Raw genomic sequence first — 15310 nt, 5'->3', positions numbered from 1 at the left:
CAGGCAAGTTATCCGATTTCTCTAATAAAGCATTTATTAAATCTTTCCTAGTTGAATAATTCATTATTTTGTTTATACAATTATATTTTTAGGAGTAAAAATGATTGCCTTTGCAGTAAGTTGACATCTAATCAAACTGGATTATTAAATTAAAACCTGTCATAATCCTACAGGATTTACTTTGCATTTCACAAGTTTTATGAAATCAGTATAAATCATTTGTAGTGTTTGTGCAAAAGGGCATCATGTAGAAATGAATAAAGGGATAAAGACCCTGAAATTTCAAAAATAAATTTTTTAAAACTTCAGATAAGTAAATTTTAATATAAATGAATGTAAAAAGGAGTAACCTTTCATATTTACCTCTTGTACTTTGGGATAGGAGAAAGGGGCTGTTATTCTGACCCTCCCAGGTAGGCATATGTAGCACATACAGCCAAAAATAACAAGAGTGTCATTGAAGAGGTACAGAACTTGTCATTTTTTTCTACCTTTTTTTTTTAAAGTTTTTGGTATTTCCCAAGGGCTCTGAACTTTGCAAAAGATCCAACAGTACTTGAGGTTACCAGATATATTGAGTATAAATAAATCCGGCTCTATTGATTGGACTTTTCTACCAAAATATGACACTGCTGAACTGTTAAGTGACTCCTAGCTTGAGGTAGGGACTTTTCAAACTTGTACACTCATCTACTTAAATCATTACTTTTTTGGCTTCATTTGCCCTACTATCCCTTAGTGTACTGTAATAATTATAATCCCTAATGTTATGATTATAATTGATCTGACTACATTGCTATTAAGTAATGATAGCTTAGATTGCCCAGCTATATTAATAAATTAAAGCTGGTTCCCAATTGTAACAATTAAAACTGGTATTGCCAACTGTAATAGGTGAATAATAGCTGGTGTATTGATAACCAAACATTGATAATCTGTTAGTTAAGCTATGGACTAAAGGTAAATTGAAGGCCTGAGGCAGACTACTACAATGCTTATTCTAGTTGAAGTAGAGAGAGGAATAGAAGAAGGATAAAAACTTGGAGAGAAATAGGAATTCTCTTATAGAATCTTTATTCTAATTTAAATATAAAACCCCCCAAAATCTACTCCTCATGGAGTTTATCTAAATAAGAGCCAGAACTCCTTAAATTATACTCACCGACTACAGATGATAATCTAACATATTAGCCTATTCTAAACCAATGAACCTTAAATTTATATTGAACTCCTTAAAATATATATTAGATCAACTATTAAATATGGCTGTCAGGTTCTCTTCACAGTGAACCTGAATCAGCTCTCCACCAACTGCTGTTCCACAGTTCCCACAGTTCCCACAGACAGCTCTTTGGTTCCCCCTGCTGGTTCCCGTAGAGAATAGGCCTCAAAGCTTGACTGTTCTCTCAGAGTACTGAGAACAGAAAACCCTCAGTCACTCCAGTCTTTATTACAAATTGGTAAGTTTTCTTCTACCTCCTTAAATCTTTTTCTTTCACTGCAACTGCCAACAACTGTCTTTCAGAGTGAGAGCTCAGACCAGCCACTCTTCCCTTTGACTGCCAGAGAACCAGGAGCCCTTCAGCTCCCTCTATGGTGAAGAGGGGGAAAAGCTTCAGTAAACACACTTTTTCTCAGCTCTGTATGAATCTCAAATATCTCAGAGTAAACTGTCTCAAAACCCAAACAAATCATCTTTTCTGTCAGAGAATAGACCCAGCCACCTGTTCTTGAGAGGAAGGCCAAGATACAGGCCCAGAATTCTCTAACTGCCTCTCCTTTATGCTAATCCCTTAAAGAACCCACAGCAAATTTTGTCTGTCTCCTTCCTTAAAGGGGACAGTGTAAAAGTAACAAACCCTTTCTATGGATTAAAATCTACTCTTACTAAAACTAAATAAGATTCTTATGACAACAGTACCAACATATAAATGAAGTTGTGATGAGCATTTATTAAGTGTGCAGACACTGCTAGATGCTTGGATATACAACTACAAAAACAAAATCTCAGCCCTTTAAGAGTTTACATTCTAATGGCAAGACAGTACATTTAAAATATAAAGGAGGGTGGCCAGCCTAGAAAGGGGTGTCTTGGTCTCTAGCTGGCCAGGATGGGCCTCCTAGAAACAATGGATTTGGTTTGATTACCCTTTCTAGAATTTAAGGATGAAGAAGGTAAAGAGGAGAAAGAAGGTATTAAAAAACACTTGAATATCAAAGCAGTGTGGAAATTTGGATTTACAGTACTTTTTCAAACATTCATGATATCCTCAGTTTACCCTAATTGGTATCCTGCAAGCTTAGTAACCTCGCAGACTCTAGGTATTGAGAATAAACAATTGGCTAATAGACTGAAATCTGATTTCTTTGAAACATCCCTAGAACAAAGAATCCCTGTACTATATAGATTATTTGTTTTTTTTTAATGGAATAAATATTAATCTTAAAACCTGACAAAGGTAACAAAAGAACCAGAGAGTCAGTACACACTGACCATCTATTCGGATAAAAGAATGACAAAAGTATTCTGATGGGGACATTACACTGAAATGTTACATTCTATATGTTGAGATTATTTAAATATAGTTACAAAGAAAGTTTATTTATATTTAATGTTTCTTTTTAAAAAAAAATTTGTAGGAGTTACAAAGTGTTTTCTTGTTTCTGCAACAGCCTCTTGTCCCTAGAATTAATCCTGCACATTCTCAGACACAGGATTCAGGGTTTCCCACCCATCTAATGCTATCTGCTATCAACCCACTGCCTTCCTTAGTGTGAAACACCTAACTCTGAAATCATTTAGGTCAGTCCTGGGGGATACTTGCATCAAAAGCTGCTTACTGCCTGAATCAGATGCCTGGCTACTCAAGCATAATCACAAGCCCAGATAAGCAGTCCCCTGGCTTCTGGCTCTGTTCACACCCCAGACTCTTGACTTCCCCACTGAAAACAGCCTTAGGAAAGGAATTAGCCAGGAAGCTAAAGAGTATCAGAGGCCAAATTGGCACCCAAGTCTAACCTGACTACAGGCTTAGTGCTTTATTCACTAAACCAGAACTGCTGATATGATTTCATCAGGACAGGGAGGATGAGAAGGGCCATGTGTGAGCCTTTAGAAGATCCTGTAAAATCTTCATTCGACCCGGCGGGTGGGGCGCGAAAGAGATGGGGCAGCTGGTGATCAGAAAGTGCCTTCGAGGGAAAGGGGTGCCGAGGAGTAAGGGTACGGGATGAAGGAGGCAATATCCCTAGGGGGAATGGACTCCGCAGGTCCCTCTTCACTGCCAGTCCTAGGTACTGCCTTCAGCGGCCAGGCCAGTACAGAGCTGCGCCAGCAGGGTGTGTACTCCAGGGCTGGAGGGTAGAGGCCCAGAGGTTTGACTACCAGGGCAGAGATTGGGTTCACCCCTCTCCCTTCCCCCTTTCTTCCCACAGTCCAGAAACGGAACATTTACATCTACGCCTCGCCATAAGAGGGCCGCCGGAACCGGACTCAGCAGTTCCTTATTCTAAGAACAGACAAAGCACAGCAGAACTCAGGGCTATCATTGGTCTAGCCAAAACGAAAAGGGGTGGGACAAAGGGTTGTTCTTCGCTGGTTGGTCCTATACTTGACGCCCGCTGGCCAATCCTCGCGAGCAATGCCTTTTCTTTCACTGGCCCTCTTCGCTGCCATGTTAGTTGGGACTGACACAATCTGTCCCCGCGCGGGGGCGCGCAGCCGCTCGAGCCCAGAGCGCGCCTGGTTTCCTTTCCCTCCTAAAGAAATCCAGTTCCACGAAGGCTTTGCGGCATCCTGCGATAGGTGGGCTGCACGTGTCGTGACGTCATCAAAAAAAAACCCCGCAATTATGCTGAAACCAGAGGCTGGAGGGAAGGAAAGGGTTCCCCTTGGGTTAACTGTTAAAATGAAAAAAGAAGAAACGGGTAAAGTGATGGATTCCAATTAACTCGCAGGTGTCGTCTGGTCCCTTAGGGAACACCCCACCCCTACTTTGGGCTTCGGGCGAGGTCTCTAGTCCCTCGAAGGCTCCCGTAGTGCAATATGCGGTATCCCGGGTTACAGCGCCCCGGGTTACAGCGCCCCGGTAACGGCCACGCCCCCTTCGGGAGCCGGCCTCTGCCAGCTGCCGGGATCTTGGAAGCTTCCCATCGAGCGGCCGTGCTCGCCATGCTCAGTTTCCAGGCCCCATTAGATCCCCATTCCAGGACAAAACGCATCGCATTCTACAAGCAAGCGTGCTCCGGAGAGACTTCGGAGGAGGAGACGCCGCCCGAGGAGGAGGAGGTAGGGGACTCCTGAGAGGGACAAGGGGTGGGGACCCTGCGCAGACTCGTGGCCCCAACCCTCGCCTTGGACTGGCCCCTGCAATCCTTTTTCCTCTCCCCTCCCCTAAAGAAAGTTAATAGTGCTTCTCTGTGGGAGGAAGAATGCGGACCAATTCTGTTCCGGTCCCCCGACACGCCATTTCCTGACTCCGTGCTTTTGCACTGCCTGTGCCCTTCCCTAGGCTTGAACAGCTCTCCCTCTTTATCTTCTTTTGACTTTCCAAAGGTTTCAGCTCAAAGCTCACCTTCAGCGAGAACCCTTTCCTGGGTCCCACCCACTGATGGCTCCTTCCCTCCTCCCCCATCCCCCATTTATTTACCCCAATGTATCTTGGGCGCATATATAGTCGTTTACTTGTTGACTCCCCAGTTAGACTATGAGATTCCTTGAGGCCAGGGGCTGCTTTTGCCTTTCTTTGTTTTGTCGGTGACTAATAACTGCTTAATAAATGCTCGTTTGTATATTGCCCCCGACCCCCATAGAATGTGGGTACCTCGAAGGTAGGGTCTCCTTTTTTGCCTTCTTTTTGCATCCCTGACGCTTGGCACTTAACACATCCTTGTACAACATTTAGATACAGTGCCTTGGTTTCAGGGAGCACAGATGACTACTTTTTTTGACTTCTGTACCTCTGATATCTGGGATGGGCTATTTATTCTACCCTTTCATCGCTGAGGAAACTGAAGTGCCCGAATAATTGAAACCCTGTAGAAAAATAAATAAGAGTTCCCAGATGCTGCTTCTAATATACTGTGTGATGTGAGTTAGGTAAAGTAATGTACTTATTCTACTAAGGCTTCCTAATTGGAGAGTCTGTCTAATCAGAATAAATGCAAAGGGAAGCAAGGTGGAGATCTTATGGGAAATACCAGGAACTCTGTCTAAAAAAGAGATTGAAAAATGAAGAAGGAACCACTGATTTAGTTTGTATGATGTATGGTTTCCTTGTAGCCCTCACTTGTGGGTCTAAGATTTTTGGTCTAGATAGGACATGGAATCATAGATTTAGAACAGGCTCTCTAGGTCCATGGATGGATGGAAGAAAAATATAATTACAGGTTAACTATGAAGCAAGCACTGCTATGTATGCTCTAGGGAGACATATAGAAACGGCTAGGCAGTCCCTGCTGTCTGGGATATCCTACCCTAATTAGAGATGGTGTAGAAAGTTCATCTGCAGGGCAGATGGAAAAGACCAAAGCCCTAATAGGACCTTGCCTCTCACAGGAAAGTTGGTGACTCCTATCTCAGGGAAGCCCTGTGCGTTATCAGGCAGGTGGTGTGGATGGGTCTTGGTCCACTGCAATAGGGCAGGGATGAGGGGGAAAGAAGACCAAAAGTAATGGCACACTCTGGCCAAGTTGGGTTGGGGGGGCACTGCTTGCCCTTTGTTTTCCCCCTCTACCTTTTACCCATCCTCTTCAGAACCCACCTAGGAACTCATTTGACAGAAGATGAGAAGATCCCCCTTTGGTTACTTTACAGATAGGGAAATTGAGATTTATAGAGAGGAACAGATTTATCTAAGGTCATAAGAGAGTAATCACTGGAGACAAGATTTGAATCCAGGTTTTTTCATTCCCGAGCCAGTGCCTTTTCTGCTGACCTGTGCTCAGGTTTCAGTGTTTTATGTGTCTGAGATACTTGTCTGCTGGCTGATGAACAAAGACTTCTTTTTATTCTATTCACACAAACCACTGAACAGGTGTGTCTGTTAGCAACTTCCAGTTAAAAGCCATCAATCTACTAGTATAAATCTCCACACACAATTTAGAATTCATTCATGCCATATATCTGAAGTTTCTCAGTTCCCAAAAAAACAAAACTGGTCAACAAATCTAAATTTGAAAACAGTTAATAAATGGGTCTCATTTAGGTGGCACTTGAGAGTTTAATTCTCATACCCTGTAAGGTAGTTATAACAAGTCAATTTATTGAATTTTAAACTCACCAGTTATGTTGTTTTTTTTTTTAGAAAAAAACTGTCTCCTCCTCAGTCCCAAGAGTTTATTAAGCTTCTGCCATGTACTATACTAGGCACTAGGGCTGCAGATATAAAATTCAATACCCCCAAGGATCTTACATATACATATGTGAGGGTATACAAAGTAAATATTAAATACTTATGAACTAATAAAGTACCATTTAAACTTTTTAGTATGTGCAAAGTCCTGTGTTAGACTTTGAGGGGAGAAGGTTAGATAGATAATCTTGCATTTTCTTCATAGGGACCTGGGAGGGATCTCAGAAACTATGCAGTCCAATGCAATCATGCAGAACATATTTCCATATCAGTAGTGATTTAGAGCATTTTTCTAATATGACTCTAGATAGCTTTGATTTCTTCATCTGAAAACTGCCAGTTCCTATCATTTGGCCATTTGTTAATTGAAGAATGGTTCATATTCTTTGATTCAGTTCTCTATATATTTGTAAGATGAGGCCTTTATCAGACAAAGGTGCTATAAAATTTTTTCCTAATAGCATTCCTTCTACATTCTAACAAGTGTTTGTCCAGCATTTGCAGGAGTTCCCAACTTTTTTCCATCTCTGTATCCCTTCATTTTCACTAAACCTTCATTTACCCCCTATTCAGTATGAAAATATGATAGGAGGATGGGTAGAGCAAGCATTTGGTAAGTGCTTATCATAGACCAGGTACAATGGTGAATACCAAGAAAACAAAACAAAACAAAACCAATTGGGCCCCTATTTTTCAAGAAGCTTCCATAGTAATAGGAGAACACAAAAAATGAAAAGGAGCTAGAAACTTGGGAAGGGGAAGAAGACAGATGGCTTTATGGAGGTTTAGACAGCTGGTGTGACGGTAACAGCCTGGACTGTTGAGTAGACAGTAGAGAGAGCAACCTGGCTTGGCCTCATAACATGGTGGTTCCAGGCCAGGTTTCACTAATCATTGAGTCAGCTCAGGATGGAATTGTCCCCAATGGACCAGACAACCCATGTGAAAATGGAATAGATGATTGTGGTAGAAAAGAAATCCATTGTTTATCATGCACATTCACATAAGAAATCAAATTTTTAATTAATTTCATCAGAGTAACATTGTTATTTACCATTTTATGTTCTGTACACCATTGACAGACTTCTTGTTTGCTTATATGTGGTACAAATACCCCAGATTAGAAACTCCTTTTCCAATTGAATACCTTCACTAAGGGGAAACTCATTATCTCCAAAGATAGCCCATTCCACTGGGCAGCTCTGTTTCTTAAAGAGTCCTGTCCCTTTTTTAGGGCTTCCTTAAGTGGAGAAGGGCAGTCCTTGAGAAGGCAGAGCTGCTCTTGCTGCTCAAGGGTCATCTGAAAAAAAGAGTATTTTATAGTCACTACTCAGCCCTTGTAGTTAGTTATCTGCTTCTGTTCTCACCAAGGTCACTAACCATCCTTCCCAAAGAATGGTGCACTACAGTGGAAGACTGTTGGACTTGGAGCCAAGTGGACCGGGGTTTGAATCCTTCTCTACCATTTACTCCTTGTTTGACTTTGGGCAAGTCATTTAACCTCTCTAGACCTCAATTTCCTCATCTGTAAAATGAGGGAGTTTGATTAGATGTGACTTATAGAGTCCACTCTAGTTCTAAATGCTGTAGTCCTACGAACTTTCTGGGACATTTATTAGAACACAAAAGGAGTCTATGTAGTGTATGAAACTGGAAATTTCTATTCCCTTTCTTGGGTTTTTTAACTATATAATAAATTCAACCCATTACTTTCAAAATTAACTTGCTTGTGTTTCCTTCTGAATTTCTCTCTGTATTCCTCTGTATATTTCAGTGATTCCCCCTCTCTCTCTTTTCTTTCCTTTCTTTCTTGGTGCAACCATCAATACTCACCCCAACCCCACCCCAATAAAGAACAAAAGGTAGGGAGCCTTGTAGCAAATAAGCATAGTTAAACCAAAATAAATACATACAACAGGCCATCCTAAAAAATGTAGTTCTCGGGGGCAGCTAACAGCTCAGTGAATTGAGATCCAGGTCTAGAGATGGGAGGTCTTAGGTTCAAATCTAGCCTCGGACACTTCCTAGCTTTATGACCCTGGACAAGTCACTTAACCCCCATTGTCTAGCCCTTACTGCTATTGGTTCTAAGATGGAAGGTAAAGGTTTAAAAAAAATGTAGTTCTCCTTCCTCATCTTGAGCCCAATACCTCTGTCAGTAGCTGGGCAACATATTTCATCATAAGCCCTCTGGAGATATGATTGGTTGTGGCTTAAAGTTTTCAATGTCTTTCTCTTTAAACTTATTGCCATTATATAAATTGTCCTGGTTCTGTTCACATTTTTGCTTGTGATTATTCCCATTTTAGTATTTTCCTTATTAACTACCTCCCTATTCTTTGTACTTGATATACATAACTATATATGTATATTATATATATTCTAAACTGTGTATATTCAATCCTCCTTTGTTCATTTCATATAAAAATGAAGTTTGTTTGGTGCTCCACTCTCACCCTCTCACCACCCATTCTCCATGTGTGTATACTCTTCTCATACCTAAGTTATTAGAAATAGTAAGTTGCATTCCCTTCTTTTTTTACACTAGTGAATCCCTTCTACCTCCCTTTTCTTTCCCCTGTTAAAACCCTCAGAATAGAACCAGTTTATCTGACAGGACCTCTGTTTATCTTTCAATTCTACAAATAAATTTACCTTTCTAGGTCTCTTCTGACTGGTGTTTGCATTTCAAAGCCCTTACCTCTGGTCTTTTCATCAGGAATACTTGAAAGCCTTCTATTCCATTAAAAAACCTCTCCCCTCCCCAGTCAGATTTCTTACATCTTTTTAAGGTAAATTATTCTCAGTTGTTAACTGCCTTTTGGAATATCTCAAGATCTCTCATTTGTAATAGTGTCCACCAGGCCTTGTGTAAGCCTGACTATGAGCACTTCAACTCTTTCTGCCAGCTTGTAGTATTTTTTTCTTTGATCTGGAAACTCTGGGTTTTGGACATGACATCTTTGGAACTTTTAATTTGGGGGCATATTTCAGGAAATGACTTGTGGAGTCTATTTTCATTTTGCCCTTTAGTTCTTTAAAAACATTTTTTTATTAAATTTTTTTTCAATTACACATAGAAACAATTTTTGACAATTATTTTCTGACATTTTGGGGATTCAGATTCTCTCCCTTCCTCCTACCTTCTGTCCCCAAAGTGGTGAATAGTTTGATATAGGTTATATACCACATTCACGCAGTATATATTTCCATATTGACCAGGTCATGACTGAAGCCACGTATCACATACATAATTAAAAAAAACTCATGAAGTAAGTAAAGTGAAAGAGGATGGCATGCTTTGATCTGCAGTCATATTCTAACAGTTATAGTGTTTTGTCTTAGTTTTACATGAGTCCCTTGGGATTATCTTGGAACCTTGTTTTATTGATAATAGTTTAGTCCTTCACTAATCATTATAAACTATTTCTATTACTGTTGCCCTTTGGTTCAGATAAGATCTAGATACGGTTCATTTATGATTTCTTATGTCGGGAGCTATTAAGAGAAATTAGAATCTCAAGTAGATATTTTTATCTGGACCCCCTCAAAAGATCAGTACAGACTGGCAGAGCCGTGTATTGGCTTTGTCCCTATCGGGTTGAGAAATCAGAGTGGGATATCTAAGATAAAAATCTGAGATTCCTCTTTTGATTCCTTTCATAATTCTCACCTTCCTTCAAAATGCATTATAGTCTTATTGAAAAAGCTTTGGGGAAAAAAAAAAAAGAAAGAAAAGAAAAAGCTTTGGGCTCTCAGCACTCCAGCAGGAGGGGGGCTAACTCTGTTCCCCTTTGACTGAGAATACAGATGGCTGGTACGGCCAAGGTTGAACCCTTGGCAGGGCATTTTGCCCAGAATTAAAGTAAAATAATGAGGCTCAAAAAATTGTTTAATACCATCAAGGCTGAGAAACTCCCGGGGCTTTCCGGCCTAACGAGATGTTCCAGGCTCCACTTAAAAATAACACATATAGTTGATAGTTTAGCATAGGTTTTTTATCTACACCTGGAGGCTTCTAAGGCTTTTGTTTTGATTATAGTAAAAATCCTGCTCTCTGTAACTGTGGGAAACTTTCTTGGGCTTTTGGGGGAAGGGGATCTTTAATTTCCTATATAAGAAAGTGGGGGCTCCAGTTTATCTCGAAGTACTATGAGCTAACAAGCCGTGCTTCCAATCTGTTTCATTCTTTGCGTCCAACGACCACCCTAGGCCACTCAGATTAGTCTCTGGTTATAGAGCAGGTTCTCTATAAATGGCGCCTGAACAGGGATCATTATAAACTATTTCTATTACTGTTGCCCTTTGGTTCTGATAAGATCTAGATATGGTTCATTTATGATTTCTTATAGTATATAGGATTTTTAAAAGTCATGGTTTTCAGGCTATGTGATAATCCTTAAATTATCTCTCCTCATCTTTTTTCCTATATCATTTGCTTTTAATATCAGATGTCTTACATGTTCTCTTTTTTCAATATTTTGTTCTAATATTTCTTGCTAGCTGATGAAATCATTATTTTTTATTTAGTCTATTCTAATTAGGTAAAGATTACCACTCTGTCCTAAATTAATCTTTTTCCATTTCTGTCCTCCAAAGCTTTTTTTTATCTCCTATTTCTTCAAGATATTAATGTATTCCTCTGGAAAATTCTTTTTTTTCTTTGAGGCTCTGCTTGAAATTGTTTCTAGGGTTACTTGTTCCTGTGAGATTAGATTTTTGTGTATCTCTGGATCTATTATATTTCTTTATAGTGGTCTGTACCATCAGTACAATCTTTCCCTCCTTAGTTCCTAAATTGAAGCTTTATGACAGGCACCACCATAGTTGCATTTTGGGATGAAGTGGTCAGCCTTGCTTGGTCTCAATCTGGGTCCTTGGGTTTCTGCACTGCCTTTTTGCCTGCTAGGTTAGTCCCTTCTTCTTACCAAATTTTTGACTTTCAAAGGAATCTTTGGGACCCTTTATAGCATCTCAAGTCAGAATGCTAGGAAATGAAAACCCATTGGCGTGAGGTAGCCTGGTCTACTAATAGCTATGAAGAATTCCTATCACTCCCGTTGACTTTTAGAATCTCTATTGGGTTTCTCTTCACCTTGCAACCTTCTTGGGGCATCTCCTCCTCTCCTGCTACCTCAAAATTCAGAGCCTAGAAACAAAATCTATCTCTGACCACTGGTCACTGGAAAGCCTTTATCTTGCTTGCCTGCCTTGATGCTGGTTTTACTAGTGGGCCCCTTTCTTGTTACATGTGTGTTTCAGGCTGACTTTCTGTGCTTTGCTGAGGTGAATGAAGTTACTTACAGTTGTTGTTCATTGGATTTCTTGATCATTATCTACTTTTAGGTTTTTGCTAGAATATTGTATGTGAGGGGGCAGCTGGGTGACTCAGTGGATTGAGAGCCAGGCCTAGAGACAGGAGGTCCTAGGTTCAAATCTGGCCTCAGACACTTCCCAGCTGTGTGATCCTGGGCAAGTCACTTAACTCCCATTGCCTAGCCCTTACCACTCTTCTGTCTTGGAACCAATACCCAGTATTGATTCTAAGATGGTAGGTAAGGGTTTAAAAAAAACAGAATATTGTATGTGGACATTTATACTCTCTTTGGTGTCTGGCCCTCCTTGACATTTCTAATCCAGCCACCTCTTCTTCTTGTATTGTAGGTAGGAACCTTCTAGTCTCTACCAACAGTCTATTCTCCCTCCAATCTGTATTCCATTCTGCATCAGAATTATCTTAGTAACACATGTTCATGATTCTATTACTCTTTCCTTTAGTCTAGAACCTTTGGTGTATTCTCTTTGACTGGTAAATAAAATAGGCTTTGTGGGAGCATGCTCTTAATTCCAAATTCTGCCCTCCACTATCTGACCCTTATGCAGCCTTACTTCATCTGATGCTCCTTTATGTATTTCTTCTGACCAAATGAGACTGTTCCTATCCTTCATTTATTCCTTTCCTCCATTTCTGTACTTTGTTCCTGCCTTTCTCTGTCTAAAATGGATTCCCCTGCACACCCAGAATCATCCCCCTCATGAATCCTTCCTTGCGGCCTTCCCTACAAAAACCATAAAAAGGTTCCTTCCTCAGATTGCTAGAGAATATTACTTGACATTTCTGTTGAAGTTATTTGTGCACTTTTCTACACATTAGACTGTAAACTTCTGGACAGCACAGCTTTTGTATCACTTCTATTAGTGTCTCTTATGCCTAGCATTGTAAGAATGGTGTCAAACAGATCCCTATGGCTATATATTGACCTCAAAAGCTATTTGTTAGCATTATCTGTGTATTTTTATTTATTTTACTAAATATTTCCCATTTACATCTTATTCTAATTCTTGAGCCTTGGGTTTGATACCTCTGCCTTAAAACAACAGTAGGTGCTTATTAAATGTCTGTGGAGTTGAGGCGGGCCCCAGTCCTTAACTTTCTGTGTAACTGTGGGGGAAGTAATTTTCTAGGTCTCTGAAAAGTTAATTTTCTATTAAATTTATAAAATGTAATAAACCCATGTACAGAACTTCTCACAATATTGCTCTAAGGAAAACTAAAAAAGATTAAATGCAAAATACTCCAAATGTTCTATTAAAAATTGGTTTTACCCAGAATTGTTTCCTATATCATAAGAAAAGTCCCACTCTCATACCCTTTTCCCCACCTGCCCAAAATGTAAAACAGGTAGTACCTTGAGCTGCTACTTCATGCCCAGTGGCATCGATGCCCATGAGATCAGTTTCCTTATTGTTGATGTGTTATTTACTGTACATGGATAGACATTCCTATATCCTGTTATTCTCTTAGCTAAAACTAAATTTACAGTGGCTACTAGTAATAATAATTAGAAAAGACTAAAGTTTAGAGCTAACTACTCAAAATTAAATCATACTTATGATGTCAGACTTGTTAAAATCTTTGTTTTATTATTTGTATTTAATATTTTATTGCTATTATAGAAAGTGTGTAGCCTTGTTTGTGTCTTTGAAGCAAGACTTCTATTATCTGAATTTTGGAAGCCCTGGAATGAATCTCTCATTTATTAGAGAACTAACAGCTCCTTCTAATATTTAATGAATCAGAGACTTAGAGACAGAAGGGATCTCATTTTTTCACAGAATCAATGTATGACACCAAGTGAAATATGTGTTATGTGTTGTTTTAAGTGAACATATCTGATAGAGTTGTGAAGCTCTCTTAAGGCAAAGAGGAGAATGATTCTGGTCTAGGATTCCATGGAAGGGAAAAGTCTGCATTGCAAGCCACATTTTATAGTTTATAGTAATAAAAATGAAATCAATTTAATGAAATTATATACAAAAACAATCTATATCTACAATTTCAGTGGGCTCTATGATGACGTGATCATCTGATATTAGGTTGTTCAGAAACCTTCCCAAAGCAGGAGAGAGAGTTCTTGTATATCCAGCATATCTTTATTATTTCCAATACATGCTAGAAGAATCAAGGTAGGATGTAATGTATCTAAATTACTCCTTTCCTTCTATTTATAACTCCTAATTACTGATTAATAATCTGTGCTGAAAGGATTTATGGTGTTGTAAGTGGGTCAAACCAGACCAGCTAAGATTATTTCTCTAATCTGGGACCTGTGAACTTAAAAAGAAATTTTTTAATAACTATTTGTGTAATTGGTTTCCTTCATAATCCTATTCATTTTATTTTATGCTTTTAAAAACATTCTGAGAAGGGGTCCAGAGGCATCACCAGACCTTCAGAGGAGGTAATGAAAAAAAAAAAGGTTAAGAACCCCTGCTCTTATCTAAAGGCTGTTTTTAAAGCAACCCATGCATAAGTAATTATAAAACTAAGGGGAAATGGACCTAATTTAGGATCCAGAAAAAATAAAGCCAAAAGGACATTTTTTTCTCTTTCAGGACACAATTAAAAAGTTTTTTTAAAACATTAGGATCTTTCATTTCTATGTGAGGCAAAATGTTATAAGATGTTGTTTATCATTTTAGTCATTTTCAGTTGAATCCAATTCTTTATGACCTCTTTGGGGATTTTCTTAGAGAAGGTAATGAAGTGGTTTGTCATTTCCTTCTCATTTTATAGATAAAGAAACTAAGGTAAACGGGGTTAACTGACTTACCCAAGGTCACATAGCTAAGAAGTATCTGAGTCCAGATTTGAACTCAGGTCTTTCTGACTCCAGGTATAAGCTTAAAAATTAATATACAATATCTCCAAGTATTATATTTAACAAGATTTATTAATAATAACTTAAAGTAGAAGAAAATAAAAAAGCTAGAGTAAAAAAGGAGCTAAAACTCAGCTGTGGTCTTGAGAGAAGAGTTGGAGAAAGTGGGGTTACACACAACTGATAAACAATACACAAGGACACTATGTGGATGAAGGGAAAAGGATTCTGGGAGATGAAGTCCAAGGATTCAAGATTTTCCTATTATACATTCCCCCCTATGATTCATTTGGGAGACCAGTCTCCCCAAAGGGATCATTTTAAACATAAACATCAACTTAAAACTCTAAAGATTTTTAACTAAAGGTATATACAATATTGCAGTTTCTACAGGGAAATTACAGTAATTTGGGGATAAAAGGAAATAAGAGGAAAAAAAACAAAACCAATGATTGCTACATCGACAAAAAACAATTTGGGGGCAGTCCCCTTTGACATAAAAGTGTACATTCAAAACAAATGCATACGACCCCCCATAGTTCAAATTCACCATATCCCAAAATTCACTCTGGATCTTTTGGTGCAATGTGTGGTTTCCTTAGGCATCTTCACAGCTCCTCTAAACAGTTCACTTTCTGGATTTGGGGAGGTAGCAAGTTTCCTATCCTAAAATTACTCTCAAAAGAATTTAAACTTTGCATTATAGGATGATAATAATAATAATAATAATAATAATAATAATAATACATTCCCCCCTGAGGAGGATGATGACAAACACAGGGATCACTCAGGAAT

The 15310-nt window shown here is 39.0% G+C and overlaps 1 protein-coding gene across 5 annotated transcripts in view; it reads left to right on the top strand.

Annotated features, from left to right (window-relative positions):
* The first annotated feature begins 3708 nt into the window (after positions 1 to 3708).
* FAM161A (FAM161 centrosomal protein A) overlaps positions 3709 to 15310 on the top strand; it is a 31683-nt gene continuing 20081 nt past the window's right edge. For all 5 annotated transcript variants that reach the window (XM_044660680.1, XM_044660681.1, XM_044660682.1 and 2 more), the window contains exon 1: positions 3709 to 4288. In XM_044660680.1, the coding sequence (XP_044516615.1) occupies positions 4046 to 4288 (243 nt within the window). In that variant the 5' untranslated portion in view covers positions 3709 to 4045. The remainder of the gene's footprint in view (positions 4289 to 15310) is intronic.

Source organism: Gracilinanus agilis, chromosome 2 (genome assembly GCF_016433145.1).
Source record: "Gracilinanus agilis isolate LMUSP501 chromosome 2, AgileGrace, whole genome shotgun sequence".
Lineage (NCBI taxonomy): Eukaryota > Metazoa > Chordata > Mammalia > Didelphimorphia > Didelphidae > Gracilinanus > Gracilinanus agilis.
This window is presented reverse-complemented; position numbering and strand designations above follow the sequence as displayed.